The sequence below is a fragment of the Phyllobates terribilis genome, unplaced genomic scaffold (genome assembly GCF_046119375.1).
Source record: "Phyllobates terribilis strain yellow unplaced genomic scaffold, ASM4611937v1 Scaffold_4__5_contigs__length_816908805, whole genome shotgun sequence".
Lineage (NCBI taxonomy): Eukaryota > Metazoa > Chordata > Amphibia > Anura > Dendrobatidae > Phyllobates > Phyllobates terribilis.
Window position 1 is genome coordinate 611,538,513 of NW_027362764.1, and position 15,441 is coordinate 611,553,953.

The 15,441-nt window shown below is 37.7% G+C and overlaps 1 protein-coding gene across 8 annotated transcripts in view; it reads right to left on the reverse strand.

Annotated features, from left to right (window-relative positions):
* Window positions 1-15,441, reverse strand: part of ST18 (ST18 C2H2C-type zinc finger transcription factor) — a 520,674-nt gene that overhangs the window by 11,521 nt on the left and 493,712 nt on the right. For 5 of the 8 annotated variants that reach the window (XM_073679291.1, XM_073679292.1, XM_073679289.1 and 2 more), the window contains 2 exons: window positions 9,709-9,815; window positions 3,457-3,600 (listed from right to left, as the gene is read on the reverse strand). In XM_073679291.1, the coding sequence (XP_073535392.1) occupies window positions 3,457-3,600; window positions 9,709-9,815 (251 nt within the window). The remainder of the gene's footprint in view (window positions 1-3,456; window positions 3,601-9,708; window positions 9,816-15,441) is intronic. The other 3 variants (XM_073679288.1, XM_073679290.1, XR_012320159.1) reach the window with 2 other exon arrangements.

Here is a 15,441-nt window from a genome sequence, read left to right on the forward strand (position 1 = left end):
CATTAAGGCAATGCAAGAAAAGGACCACTTTGAAACTCCATGTTTACTGGTTAAGCCAGAAGGGGACATTGAAGACATCACAATAGCCGAGACGCTGTCAAAGGCCCAAAAACAGCAATGTCGGGAATTGCTGCAGCAAAATTGGGACCTGTTCTCAGATTTTTTGGGGTGTACAGATGTCATAGAACACTAGGTTCTGACGGAACCCCATGTACTGGTGAAGCCCTACCGAATTTCAGAGGCCCGCCGGGAACTGATCTCCAAGGAAGTGAGGTGTATGCTGAATCTTTGAGTTAATGAGGAATATAACAGCAGGTGGACTATCCCGATTGTCCTTGATCATAAAACCCGATGGAGAATGAAGATTCTGTAATGATTATCATAAACTGAATGAAGTCTCCAAGTTCAATGCATATCCGATGTCGATGAGCTGATTGAGAGACTTGGCCCGGCAACGTACATAACCACCTTGGATCTAACAAAGTGATATTGGCAAATCCCCATGTCATAAGAAGCCAAGGAGACGATATCTTTCTCTATGCCCGACCATTGCTTCCAATATGTCCGGATGCCGTTCGGACTGCAGGGAGCTCCGGCCACCTTCCAGAGTGCCATGGATCGGATCCTCGCACCCCATTAGAATTACGCTGCGGCATACCTGGACGATATAGTAATCTTCAGTCCAGATTGAGGAAGTCATTGGGGAAAGGCCCAGGCAGTGTTTGATACTCTCAGGAAGGTAGGGTTCTCTGCTAATCCAAAACAATGTGCCATGGGAAATAGAGGAGGCCAAATACCTTGCATATGTAGTAGGTAGAGGCAAAATCAAACCCCAGATCAAAAAAGTAGACGCAATCCAGAACTGGCCTAAACCACACTCAAAAAAGCAACTTAGGACCTTTCTTGAAATTGTGTGGTACTACAGGAGGCTCATTTCAATCTTTGCCATGGTGGCTGCACCCCTGACCAACCTCATTAAGGGGATAAAATCAGTCATGACCAAATGGACTTCGGAGGTGGAGACGGCATTTCAAGAACTGAAAGTATCTCTGTGTAAGCAACAGGTCCTGGTTGCCCCTGACTTTAAGAAGGAATTTGTACTCCAAACGGACGCCTCAGAAGTCGGATAAGGAGCGGTCCTTTCTCAGGAGATACATGGTGAGAGTATCCTGTTCTCTACCTGAGTAGGAAACTATCGATATGTGACAAAAATTAGTCCATTGTAGAAAAGGAAAGCTTGGCCATAATGTAGGCGGTGGCCACATTGTGATACCATCTCTTTGCGGTGAAAATGTAAATTAGCTTCAGACCATGCACCACTCAGATGGATGAGGGAGGAAAAGGGGAAAAATGCTCGTATTACCCGCTGGTCTCTAGCCCTGCAGAATTTCCGCTTCCATGTGGAACATAAAGCTGTAAGTTACATGATAATGCAATGCCCTCTCGAGTAGTAGAAGGTGCCAAGCCCATGGCTGTAGGGAGATGGGGGAGGTATGTAAGGAGGCTGTAGGACACCTACTAGATGGGAGATAAACCTGGAGTAATGCATAGTACATATAAAACTCAAAGAGGTTAATCGGCCATTACAGGTTGATTGCGAGCAGTTAAAGAGTTGGGCGAGACCTGTTTGTCTCATACATGGCTGTGTGTATGGAGGTGTGCAGATCTCCTGAATCAAGTGCCTTTGCTAAAGGACTAAGAAGCTGGAGTCTAAGCTTGAAGGGCTAACCAGCACTGTTGTATGGACTTGTTACTTTATGTTTTACTTTGCGCTGGACAAAGGCTGTATTTAAATTTTTCTGTGATGTAGTTTATGAGGACTGAAATAAACCAGCCAGACTTTAAATTGAAATGGTTCCTGTGATACCACAGATCGCTCCCAAGTGAGTAGCATTGTTACAATATCATCATTACACCAAGAATATGTTTTCTGATATTTTTTTACACCTTTTAGCCTAGTTCTTTCCCTTTTTAACCAATCAACCTTTGTGGTTGCAATCTACAATCTGATAGTGGCATCTCAGATATTAAATAGCCCTGATCAGAGTTTTCTCCAATTTTGGCTATTACTAGAGGATGACAGCTGTTAATCCCAATGGACACCATACTTTTCTAACCCCCCAATACCTGAGCGATTACATTATGAATGTATTAGTAAGGCGCATTAAAGAATTATTGCACATTTTAAGCCCATGGCAGGAAGGGATAAAGGTTACTAGATTGTAGTTTATTAAAAAAAAAATCGGTCAGCAGGATTTCACCCCTTCTATCGGCAAATTATTTATATGCACATTTAGCTCTTGTAAAGACCAGTACAGCCATACCTTTAGCAAGTCAGTCTGTTCCTCAGTTACTGAGAAATATGCTTTTGAATGGATATGTAAATGAGGGTGAAGGGCTTTGGACCCTGGAAGCTGTGCTCAAACCTTTGTCATTCCAGCTCTATTCCCTGCCCAGTGCTGCCTTATGCTATTTCACTGACAGATCATTCGCTTGAAGTCACACAACAAAAAAGCTGTCAGACAAGCAGGAGAAGGCAGGCAGGAAATAGAGTCAGTGTGGCAAAGGCTTGAGAAGAGCTTCCAGGATCGTAAAGCATGTCAGCATTTTTTTCATATTGATTCAAATGACGATTTCTTAGTAACGAAGGAATACACTTTCTAAGTAAAAGAATTGCTGGACTTGTCTTTGCAAATGCTACATGTGCATATATATTGTTTCGGGATGAAATCCTGCTGACAGATTACGTTCAAGAGTATTAAAAATAGTCAAACGTTTTCTTATAGTTAGACATTGCTTATATATAATGTTCTTAACAATGACTATGCAGATTTATGACATTGCAGCTCCTGATATTACTTAGGCTCAACCAACTAGCCTTACAATCACTAAGAGGATACATGCTTCCATGTGTAATCAAAAAGTAAAGAATCTTATATACTTGTGTATGACAAACAATTGCCTCTTATCCATGTTCATAAAACTCTATTACAGTTTCTAGAGATTAAGGGTCCATTAATATGGACGACCGATGGCACAATACGACCACTGATTAATAAACTTTTACTGATCAGAGGTCGTTTAAATGCCTGTTAACACCGACAGATTAAACTAAATGAGGCTGCCATAGGTCTTGGAGTTCTGTTTACCCAGTACAATGCATTGCCAAGAATGATGATCATTTCAAAATTTTAGTTCGCCCGGTGATCGGCAAGCTGTTTACACGGAAAGATAATTGTGAAACGAGCATTTATAAAATTATCACAATTATCTATGAATGCAGCTTAAGGGGTAGGAATGTCTGCAAGTCAGTGTGCTCCTTCAGTGAAAAGTCCTGACAGAAAGCAGGGAGTTGAAGGGAGGAGAAAGACGCTTGATAGGCCCTATATGTAGCACACTTTCGGGTAGATGCCGTTTAATTTCTAGTCCTCATCATGGGAACTTATAAGGTCTTACCATTTGTGGAAGCTGGATATCAGCAAGACTTGAAATAAGGGCTTGGCTTAGACCAGCCAGCTCTTTCAAAAGACTTTCATTGTTCTGCTCTATGACTTTGTTCTCCTCCTCTATTGTTTTCAGATTTGTCTCCATTGAAGAGATCTAAATCAGAAAATTTCATTGGTTACAAGGAAACTTGGTGATTATAGTTGGAATGAGGAAAACAAAAAATAAACATGTTGCAGCCCTATGTCATATATTTTTAATGCAGAACTATTATTGACAGATATTAAAAGTGCCTAAACACAGAGGAAAGTTGGTTGAACTTGATGATTTTGCCTAGACTGGCCAATTACATACCAATGTTTTCCTAATAGCAGATGTCAGTGGAAAAAAAGGATCAGGCATGTTAGATTTCAATATGCCCAGTTATTTTCTCCAAGAAAAGATAAGCTGTTGCCAAATAAATCTTTGAGCTGAAAACAAATGCAGATGAGCAGAATGTGTGCATATACTGCAGTTGGGAAGAATAGATGTTAGTCGAATGAACCGCATATAAAGTGTATGGGCACCTACAAAATGGGATTTGAAGCAAAGATTCAGAAAGGATCCCAGTAGTATACAATGCCTGCCTTTACAGGACAGATTTATTCACAACCCCAGAAGAAACCACTGCGAAACATGCTTCAGGATGGTTGTCATCTGAGTGGTCGGTATAATAACTTTGCTTTGTGTTTACCTTTATATCTATAACTTATGTTTGTACATTGTGGGATTTTCTGTCCTATGGATCTTTTGTACAAGATAGGGGTACTGTGACATGGAGAGTATTTTGTAGACTGTTTTTCTGTTAATGGTATCTTTGTATCTGGCTGTTGGATACCATACATACTATTTGCAGATATAACAATTGCTATATAGCATGTGGTGTGCTTACTTTGTACCTCTCTAATATATATTGTTTCTGACAGCACTATGAGAGGTATACAGACAATGGAATGTGAATTCTTATGTATACAGTGTCATGTAAAAGTTTGGGCACCCCTGGTCAAAATTACTGCTATTGTGAACAATTAAGCAAGTTGGAGATTAAATGATCTTTAAAAGACCAAAACTTAAAGATGACACATTTCCTTTGTATTTTAGGCAAAAAAAATATTTTCATCTTTTACATCTTAAAAATTACAAAAAGTAAAATGGGCCGATGCAAAAGTTTGGGCACCCTGCATGGTTAGTACCTAGTAGCACCCCTTTTGAAAGTATCACAGCTTGTAATTGCTTTTTGTGACCAGCCAAGAGTCTTTCAATTCTTGTTTGAGGGATTTTCATCCATTCTTGCTTGGAAAATCTTTCCAGTTCTGTGAGGTTCCTGGGTCGTCTTGCATTCAGTGCTATTTCAGGTCTAGCCACAGATTTTCAATGATGTTCAGATCAGGGGCCTGTGAGGGCCATTGTAAAACCTACAGCTTGTGTCTTTTGAGGTAGTCTATTGTGGATTTTAACACGTGTTTAGGATAATTATCCATTTGTAGAAGCCATCCACTTTTCAACTTCAGCTTTTTTTACAGATGGTTTTATGTTTGTATCAAGAATTTGTTGAAATTTCATTAAATCCATTCTTCCCTCTACCCGTGAAATGTTCCCCATGCCATTGGCTCTAACACAAACCCTAAGCATGATCGATCCACCTCCATGCTTAATGGTTTGTGAAATGTTCTTTTCCTGAAATTGTGTGCCCTTTTTTCTCCATATATACCTTTGATCATTGTAGCAAAAGAGTTCTATTTTAACCTCATCGGTCCATAGGGCTTGTTTTCAAAGTGCATCAGGCTTGTTTAGATGTTCTTTTGCATATTTCTGATGCTGAATTTTATGTTGAGGATGCAGGAGAGGTTTTCTTCTGATGACTCTTCCATGAAGGCCATATTTGTGCAGGTGTTTCTGAACAGTAGAACAATGTACCACAACTCCAGAGTCTGCTAAATCTTTCTGAAGGTCGTTTGCAGTCAAGCAGGGGTTCTTATTTGCCTCTCTAGCAATCCTACGAGCAGCTGTCTCTGAAATTTTGCTTGGTCTTACAAACCTTATCTTGACCTTCCTATTTTTTTTAACTGCCATTTCTTAATTACATTTTGAACTGATGAAAGGGCAACTTGAAAACACTTTGCTATATTCTTGTAGCCTTCTCCTGCTTTGTGGACCTTCAGCATTTTCATTTTCAAAGTGTCAGGTAGCTGCTTAGAAGAATCCTTGACTGCTGTTTTTTGGCACAAGTTTAGAGAAGGCTGGGATTTTATAAAGCTGAGAAATTTGCATCACCTGGCCTTTCCTAATGGAACTAACCATAACCCTAATAGGCTAATTAAGGTCTGAAACCTTGGTCAAAGTTATATGAGCACACAAATCTCCAAGGGTTCCCAAAATTTGAATCGGCCCATTTTCCTTTTTGTCATTTTTAAAAAAGACAAAAATTACAATATATATATATATTTTTTTTTTGCCTAAAACATTAAGAAAATATATCATCTTTAACTTTAGGCCTTTTAGAGATTATTTCATCTTCAACTTGCTTTACTGTTCACAATAACAGTAATTTTGACCAGGGATGCCCAAACTTGTATATGCCACTGTATTAATTTACAGTTTTAATATGTAGTTTGAAATTTTTGGAATATATAATAATGTATTTTCACAATTTTGATAAAGGCTTTTATGAGGTCTCTCATTTTTGGAGATGGGCATTTTGTTTTGACAGTGGGGTTCATTCTTTACATGGTTAGGAACAAAAAGGACAGTTTGTATAGGTTTGATGTCTAGAGAATAGCTTAGGTAGGAAACTTTTTCCCATTGTAAGCTTTCATTAAGAGAGTGAGATCATGGTCAGGACAAAGAGCTGGATTCTAATTTTTAAGCAGTTAATCATACGGCTACTTTATTGCAAAATACCAAAAATAGTGCATTTTGTTTTCAACTAGAAGTGTTGTTCCTTAAAATATTTTATGTTTTGTAGAAATAAAGCAAAAAGCCAACAACAGGGATTTTAGTCAATCTGTTCACAATCTGCTTCTTTTTAGTATGGGTATCCCCAAAGAATTGTCTACTGTTGAAGCAACAGATTTGTAATGTAAGACTTTCTGTTCACTACTCCATGTATTTAAAAAAAAATCCCAGCAGTGTGTAAAATCATCACCTCATGGCAGGGATGGTATATGACAGATGAAACCTGGAAGAGACTGACCCAGGACACTGGCAACAGTACCAGAAGAGCAACAAGGGATCAGTAGGTGAGTATGTATTATTTGTTATTTTTATGTTATTAAGGCTCTGGTCACATTATGTTTGAGCCATACAATCGGCATTCAAGTATGAAAAGTGATGCCAGGCATATAAAACTATGCTACAGTACACTTACAGTGGTGTGAGAAAGTGTTTGCCCCCTTCCTGATTTCTCAATCTTTTGCATGTTTGTCACACTTAAATGTTTCAGATCACAATACAGTTTAAATATTAGACAAAGATAACACAAGTAAGTACAAAATGCTGTTTTTAAATGAAAGTCTTTGCTATGAAGGGAAAAAGAAATCCAAACTTACAAGGCCCTGTTTTAAAAAGTGATTGCCCCCCCATCTTAAAACATAAATTAACTTTGATTTATCACATCTTTGGGAAGCTGAGTTCAATTTCCCTAGCCACACACAAGCTTGATTACTGCCACAGCTGTTCTCAATCAACAAATCACTTAAATAGGACATGCTTGATAAAGTGAAGTAGACAAAAAGATCCTCAAAAGCTAGACATCATGCTGCATTCCAAAGAAATTCAGGAACAAATGAGAAACAAAGCATTTGATATCCATCAGTCTGGAAAAGGTTATAAAGCCATTTCTAAAGCTTTGGGACTCAGCAAACCACAGTGAGAGCCATTATCCACAAATGGCAAAAATATGGAACAGTGGTGAACCTTCCCATGAGTGCGACCAAAATTACCCCAATATTGCAGCGATGACTGACCCAACAGGTCACAAAAGACCCCAAAACAACATCCAAAGAGCTGCAAGCCTTACTTGCCTCAGTTAAGGTCAGTGTTCATGACTCCACCATAAGAAAGAGACTGGACAAAAACGACATGCATGGCAGAGTTCCAAGACAAAAGCCACTGCTGAGTAAAAAGAACATAAAGGCTCATCTCAGTTTTGCCAGGAAACATCTTGATGATCGCCAAGACTTTTGGGAGAATACTCTGTGATGGACGGACGGGACAAAAGTTTAACTTTTTGGAAGGTGTATGTCCCATTGCATCAGGTGTAGTAGTAACTCAGCATTTCAGAAAAGGAACATCATACCCACAGTAAAATATGGTGGTGGTGGTAGTGTGATGGTCTGGGGCTGTTTTGCTGCTTCAGGACATGGAAGACTTGCTGTGGTAAATGGAACCATGAATTCTGCTGTCTATCAAAAAATCTTAAAGGAGAATATTCAGCCATCTGTTCATAACCTCAAGCTGAAGCACACTTGGGTTATGCAGCAGGACAATGATCCAAAACACTCCAGCAAGTCTACCTCTGAATGGCTTAAGAAAAACAAAATTAAGACTTTGGAGCGGCCTAGTCAAAGTCCTGACCGTAATCAGATTGAGATGCTGTAGCATGACCTTAAAAAGGCAGTTCATGTTCGGAAACCTTCCAATGTGGCTGAATTACAACAATTTTGCAAAGATGATTGGGTCAAAATTCCTCCAGAGCATTGTAAAAGGGTTGCCAGTTATTGCAAATGCTTGATTGCAGCTGTTGTTGCTAAGGGTGGTCCAACCAGTTATTAGGTTTAGGGGGCAATCACTTGTGTTATCTTTGTATAATATTTAAATTTGTTTTGTGATCTGAAACATTTAAGTGTGGCAAACATGCAAAAGAATAAGAAATCAGGAAGGGGGCAAACACAATGTATATGTGTTTGCAAGTGTCTCCCATTGTATGTATATTTATTTATCTACCTTTATTGAGACAGACTACTTTATGTAAGTCTATGGGTATGTTTGATATATGCATGATTAAACATAACTTTCCTGATATTGTTCTACCATTGTTCATTCCATCATTTTTCACTCATGGGGTTTCTTTTATAGTTAAAGGGGTTCTCCACTCCCTGGACTACCCTGTCTTAAATGGAAAAAAAAAGAATTTTACTCACGTCCCGCACTATATCATTGATGGGTGTCCCAGGGCTCGCAAGACATTGTTATGCCATGTGAATACTGCAACCAAACAACTTTGCTCAAATTTTCATCAGACATCTGGGTTTTTTTCCTAGAGAAATGTGAGCAATGCCAGTTAATTGGCTGCAGTGCTCATGTGGCACAACAATGTGACACAAGCACTGGGAGACCCAGCACCGACATCACTGGAATGGCACAGGTGCGGTAGATGAGTATAAGGTTTTTTATTCTATATGGGGTACTTCAGTATTTAAGAAGGGGTTTTCCAAATAATAGACAACCCCTTTATCATTGCAATTGGATCTAATACATGGTCTAATAGGTGTATTTAGTAATGTATGGAGTTTGTATTCTGAAATTTGGTCACAAATCCCCTTTAAGGAAAGGTCCTAGTCTGCGCCTTCAGGCGCACCTATAGATTTTATTTCTTTTTTCACTTTTTCCCTGCTGCATTACATTAGCCATCATTTGTTCATTTTCCTGTCTGCATATCCATGTAAGGCCTTGATTTTTACCGGTAGATTTGTATCTTTCAGTGACACTATTTTGAGTTACATATAATTTACTTATTACCTGTATTTGGACCTGCTCATTTTTACAATTGTGTTTAGTTTTTATTGTCTTCATTTTAGGGTAGATAACACTTTTTGAGTGACTTTGATTTTTGTATTATTTCCCAAAAGGTCTCTCATCTTTTTTTGACCTGATAATTTTTTATTATGGTGCAGAGTAATTTTATAGACATCAGTTTGTTACGGTCACGGTAATAGCATGTGTGTACATTTTATGGTTTACTATTTTTACTTCTGAAAAAAGTTTTATTTTTTTAGTATAATTTTTTTTTATTATTTAACTTATCTTTAACATTTGTTTTTAGCACCATCAGGAGACTTGAAGCTGCAGATACTTGACTTCATATATAATGATTTAGAATACTTAGTGTATCTTGGGTACACAATTGTAAATTGCATATTTTTAGCACATTTTTTTCCTTTCTTTTTTATTAAACTATAGGTTTCCAAGTTTATTTAGACAGAATTACTAAAAGTGTTTTCTAACCTGGGTTTGAAGTTTCATCATGTCAGCTTCTATCTTCAAATTTGATTCATTCAATTCTTTGATCTCTTCATCTAAATTCCTGATATCATCCCCATTCTCTATGCCTGCTGGTACATTAAAATATTTATATTTTATGAACAGTTATTTTCAAATCCTTTATTCTTAATATTATGAAAGGTGATGTGTGTGAAGTGTGAATATCTGCTATTACGGTACATAATGTGAATGAGACATGAGGTGTAAATAATATTCAGGATATTCATTTGAACTCGCACAAAGGCCTAAAATACTCGAGTGATTGAGTAGGTGCCATACAGGGTGTCATTTAAAATCAAGCCTTTTGCTAATTGTGACACATTTACGTCTGTGTGGCTTACAGGCATATGGTTTCTGCAGTGACCCCATTCAGCGCCTTATGTCTGTGATGCCTAAGTGATAGTTTTGTTTTTTTTTCTAATAAATGGGTACAAAAAGGTAATTATGCTTTTTACTATTAAATGACTTTTGTATGTATTTGTATTTATTTCTTTTGACTATGGGGTTAGTAATAGGGGTGTCTGACAGACACCTCTATATTACTAACCCCTGGGCCTGATGTCAGCGACATTACACAGCTGACATTAACCCCAAAACCATTACTTTGATTGCCACCACACCACGGCAATCTGAAAGAGCCGAGGCTCAGCACCAGAATTGGCTCATCTAATGGATACGCCATATGTGGGATGGCTGAGGGCTGGTGTTATTTCTCTGGGAAGGTACCAATATCCATGGCCCTTCCTATTAATATCAGCCCACAGCTGTCTGCTTAGCCTTTGCTGGTTATTAAAAATAGAGGGGACCGCACGTAATTGTTTTGGGGGGTCCCCAATTTTTAATAACCAGTAAAGGCTACGCAGACAGCTGTGAGCTGTTATTAATAGGCTGGGAAGCTCCATGGATATTGGCCCCTTCCCAGAATAATAACATAGGCTCACAGCTGTCAGCCTTCCCTTAGCTGGTTATTAAAAAAGGGGAACCCCATGGCATTTTTTTTTATTAATTATTTATTTAATAAGCTGGATAAGGCTAAACACCCTTTAGTGCCACATGAAAGGCACTAAAGGGTGCCAGTTGTTATATGTAGGGACCTTGTGACATTAAATATCTACAGGATATCTGTCCTACGTATTCTATCTATTCTATATATCTATATATAAGCTTTATTGGTTTGTAAACTAGCTTTAAATGGCATAGAGAATTACAGTATGTAAAAGCTGATGTTAAAAACACATTGCATACGGATTGCATACACATGTCATACGGATGTCATACGGATGGTAGTTGAGAATAATCGCATTTTACTCGCATGACATTCGTCCTAATTTTCTGGATCAACATCGGACCGATTTTTAACACGCTAGTGTGACTTCAGCCTAAAACTGACAGTTCTCATGCATTGCAATACATAAAATAATGAAAAAAGGTTACATTTTTTTTAAACAATTTTAAAAAATCACTAAATTAATAAAAAAAATATTAAAACCAATAAATAAGTATATTTATGAAAACACAAAAAAGTACACATATATGTTATCGCCTCGTCCGGAAAAACCTGATCTATAAAACTGTCACACTAGTTAACCCCTTCAGTGAACACAGTAAAGAAAAAAAAGTGGCAAAAAAAACTGCTTTTACCTCATGCCGCCAAGCAAAAACGGGAATAACACGTGATCAAAAAGACAAATGTAAATAAAACTGGTATCACTAAAAACATCATTTTGTCCTGCAAAAAACAAGCCACGATACAGCTCCATCAGCTTAGAAGTAAAAAAGTTATACCTCTCAGAATATAGCAATGCAAAAAGAATTGTTTTTTTCTCTAAAATAGTTTTTATTGTGTAAAAGAAGCAAAAATATAAAAAATAATTATATAAATGTGATATCACTGTAATCATACTGACCCGAAGAATAAAGCTGTATTATCACTTTTACAACATGGTGAACAGCATTAAAAAAAACTGAAAAACAAAATACTGAATTGCTGTTTTTTGTTCATTCTGCCTCGCAAAAATCTGAATAGAAAGCGATCAAAAAATATTATATGCCCAAAATAGATACCAATAAAAATGTCAACTCATCACACAAAAAAAATCCTCACATGACTCTGATGGCAGAATTAAACAAATATTATAGCTCTCAAAACTTTTTTTTTGTATATAAAGCACTCTATAGCATGTGATAGCAGCAAAATATAAAAAAAATACAGTAAATCTGATATCGCTGTAATCACACTGACCTGGAGAATAAAGTAATCTAATCACTTATACTGCACGAGGAATGGCATAAAAAATAAATACAACCAATTCTTGACCTGCTGTTGATTTGTTCATTCTGCCTCCCAAAGATCGCAGTATGGCTCGGCTCACATTTATCCTGCGCTCTGCACTGAGCACGTACACCGGGATTTCCATGTAGATCTCTTAAATACGTGATTCAGACAGAACCCCCAATGGAAGATTCCCTATAATGAGGCAGATCAAGTCACTTTGGACGTCGTCTGGCCTATGATCCGGCAGTGTCCGTCTTTGTAAGCATGCACAAAAGTAGTTTTGCGCACCTCTAAAAAAGAGACCGCGCTGAACAGAGGCCAGATGGAATCCAAAGAAACAAGTGAACTGATCTCTCAGGGGTTTCATCAAAATCACATCATTCATAGATTTAGATGGAAACCCCGATGTAAGTGCTCAACATAGAGCACAAGATAAATGTGATCCAAAATGTTATGTAAATGTGCCCAATAAAAGGTTTAACTCAGTGCACAAAAAAAAACAAGTCCTCACTCAGGTTTGTCATCTGTCAATGGAAATATAAAGGGCTTCCACATTACTGGTAGCATAAAGGCTCTGGAAAGCGCTATGACTACCCCCGCCTCAACCCAAAAAAATAAAATCCATCAAATTCTGCCCTCCCAAATCCAAATGCTTCCCTTCATTCTGAGCCACACATTGTGCCCAAACCACATTTAGTGTCCACATGTTTAGCATTTCTGTAGCAATGAGAGCCCACTTAATTTATGGTGTGTGTATCCCCAGAAGCAAGAGCTGGGCACAATATATGGGCACTACAACTGGGCATTACATTGGCAGATTTGCAATTTTTACTAAGCAACATCTATTGTTTCTTGTTTCTGGAAAACAGCAATGGAGTCAAAATTGGCACTATACCTGTAGATAAATTCCCAGAGGGGTGCAATTTCCAAAATGGGGTCACTTGAGGGGGGACTCTGCTCTTCTGGTACTTAGGGGCTCAGTATATGGAGTCTGCAAACAATTCTAGGAAAATTTGCTCTCCAAAAGTCAACTAGAGCTCCTTCTCTCCCACGTCTCGCCTAGTGGCTAAGCACAACTGTGCAGCTACATATGGTGTATTGCCATGTTCAGCTAAAATTGTGTGACAAATTTTGGTAACATTTTACCCATTTCCCTTTTTGTGAGAATGTAAAATCTGGGGCTAAAACAGAATTTTCATGGAAAAATGTAATTATTCTTTCTTCACCGCCCAATGGTATAAAATTCTGTGACACATCTGTAGTGTCAATATGCTTACTGCACCCCTAGATGAATTAATTGAGAGGTGTAGTTTGTAAAATAGGGTCACTTATGGTGGGTTCTGCTGTTCTGGGACCTCAGGGTCTCTGCCAATGTGACATGACACCCACAGACCATATCATCAAAATCTGCACTCCAATATGATGCTCCTTCCCTTTTGAGCTTTGCACTGTGCTTCAAAAGTAGTTTTTGACCATTTATGGGGTATTGGCTTACTCAGGCGAAATTGCAAAACAAATTGTACTATTTGTTTTCTCCTACTACCCTTTTTGAAAATTACAAACTTGGAGCCAAAGCAACATTTTAGTGGAAAAAATGCTAATATTTCATTTACTCAGCCCAAAGTTATACAATTCTGTAATTGCCTGAAGGTTAAAAATACTCACTACTACCCTAGATGAATTCCATGAGAGGTGTAGTTATTAAAATGAGGTCACTTGTGGGGTTTTCTGCTGTTTTGGCATGACAGGGGCCCTTCAAATATGACGTGGCATCCAAATCCTATTCCAGCCAAAATGGCGTCCTTTCCCTTCTGAGCCATGGCATGCACCCAAACAGTAGGTATTTACCATATATGGGATATTGGCGTACTCAGTAGAAATTGCAAAACAAATTGAATGGTGCATTTTTCACTGTTACCCTTGTGAAAATAAAAAATTTGGGGCTTAAGCAACATTTTTTTAGCAAAAATATGATTCTTTTATTTTCACAGCTCAGCGTTATAAACTTCTGTGGAACACTTGTGGGTTCAAGGCGCTCACCACAAATCTAGATAAATAAAAGTAGGTAGGAGTATTTAAAACAAGAAAATGATAAGGGTGCCCATACTTATGCACCTGTCAAATTTTGTTTGAATGTAGATTGCACATTTTCTGTTAGTACAATAAACCTCATTTCAAGGCAGAAACATTACTGTGTCCAACAGTTATTACATATATCAAACTGAAATAGCTGTTGCAAAAACACCAATTTTTATAAAACATTAAGCTTAAGATTAATAGGGGTGCCCAAACTTTTTCATATAACTGTACTTAGGCCTCATTCAGATGTCCAATTTTCCTGTAAAAGTTTTATAAATCTTTTTCATGGACAGAACATGTGCTATAGATATAATATGTAATACTATTTACACATCTGTTTTTTGGGGGGGACTGTGTGTTCGCAAAAATAAATGACAGAGATTTTTTATTCAAGTCATGAATTAAAATTACCTGTACAAATCTATGGGTCTATGAAAATCATGAGCCATAGACTATGAGATAGCATGTACAATCCATGTGATATCTGTTTTTCACATTGCAATATATAGGAGAAGCTTGGCAATTTTTTTTTTCATACGCGAAAAACACTGATGAAAAACTGGTGGTAAAAACAGTCACAGTGACCTATCAACGATGAAACTCTGATCCAAAACACTTAAAAAAATCATGTCCATTTTTTTAATGTGATTGGGAAAATGGAATCTGAATGAGGCCTTAGTGGAAGATGACGTGACATAGCTGTTTCCTTCTCTATTTTTATCTGTCCAATGTCATTCTTCAAAGGCCACGTTCACACGTTCAGTATTTGGTCAGTATTTTACATCATCAGTATTTGTAAGGCAAAACCAGGAGTGGGTGATAAATACAGAAGTGGTGACCTGTTTATATTATACTTTTCCTCTGATTGTTCCACTCCTGGTTTTGGCTTACAATTACTGATGTTAAATACTGAATAAATATTGAACGTGTGAACATGACCCTAGAGAATATCAGTGTCTCCACCTATAGCTGTGCTACATGGTCAGGTAACTGCAAGGCTTTATGGGCATGCTCACCATGTTGTGCCTGAGGTCATATGATACTTTTTCTTTTCCTTTTTGTTATCTGTACATGGTGGCAGCCATTCTCAGTGATTAGTTTGAAACAAAAAGAAAATAGTTCGGATTTGCAAACTTCAAAAGTCAAAAAGTTGGTACCAAACCTTATTTCTGCATCTTGTATTCGATTAGTTCATCTCTACTCTCCAGCTACATTTGATTAGATATAACATTTATAATTTTGTAGCCTTTATTTCATTCATGCTGTCCATGGTTCAGACAGCAGAAATCATCTGAATGTAAGTTAGAATATGGTACTAAAGGAACAGTCTGTGTATTTTCAAT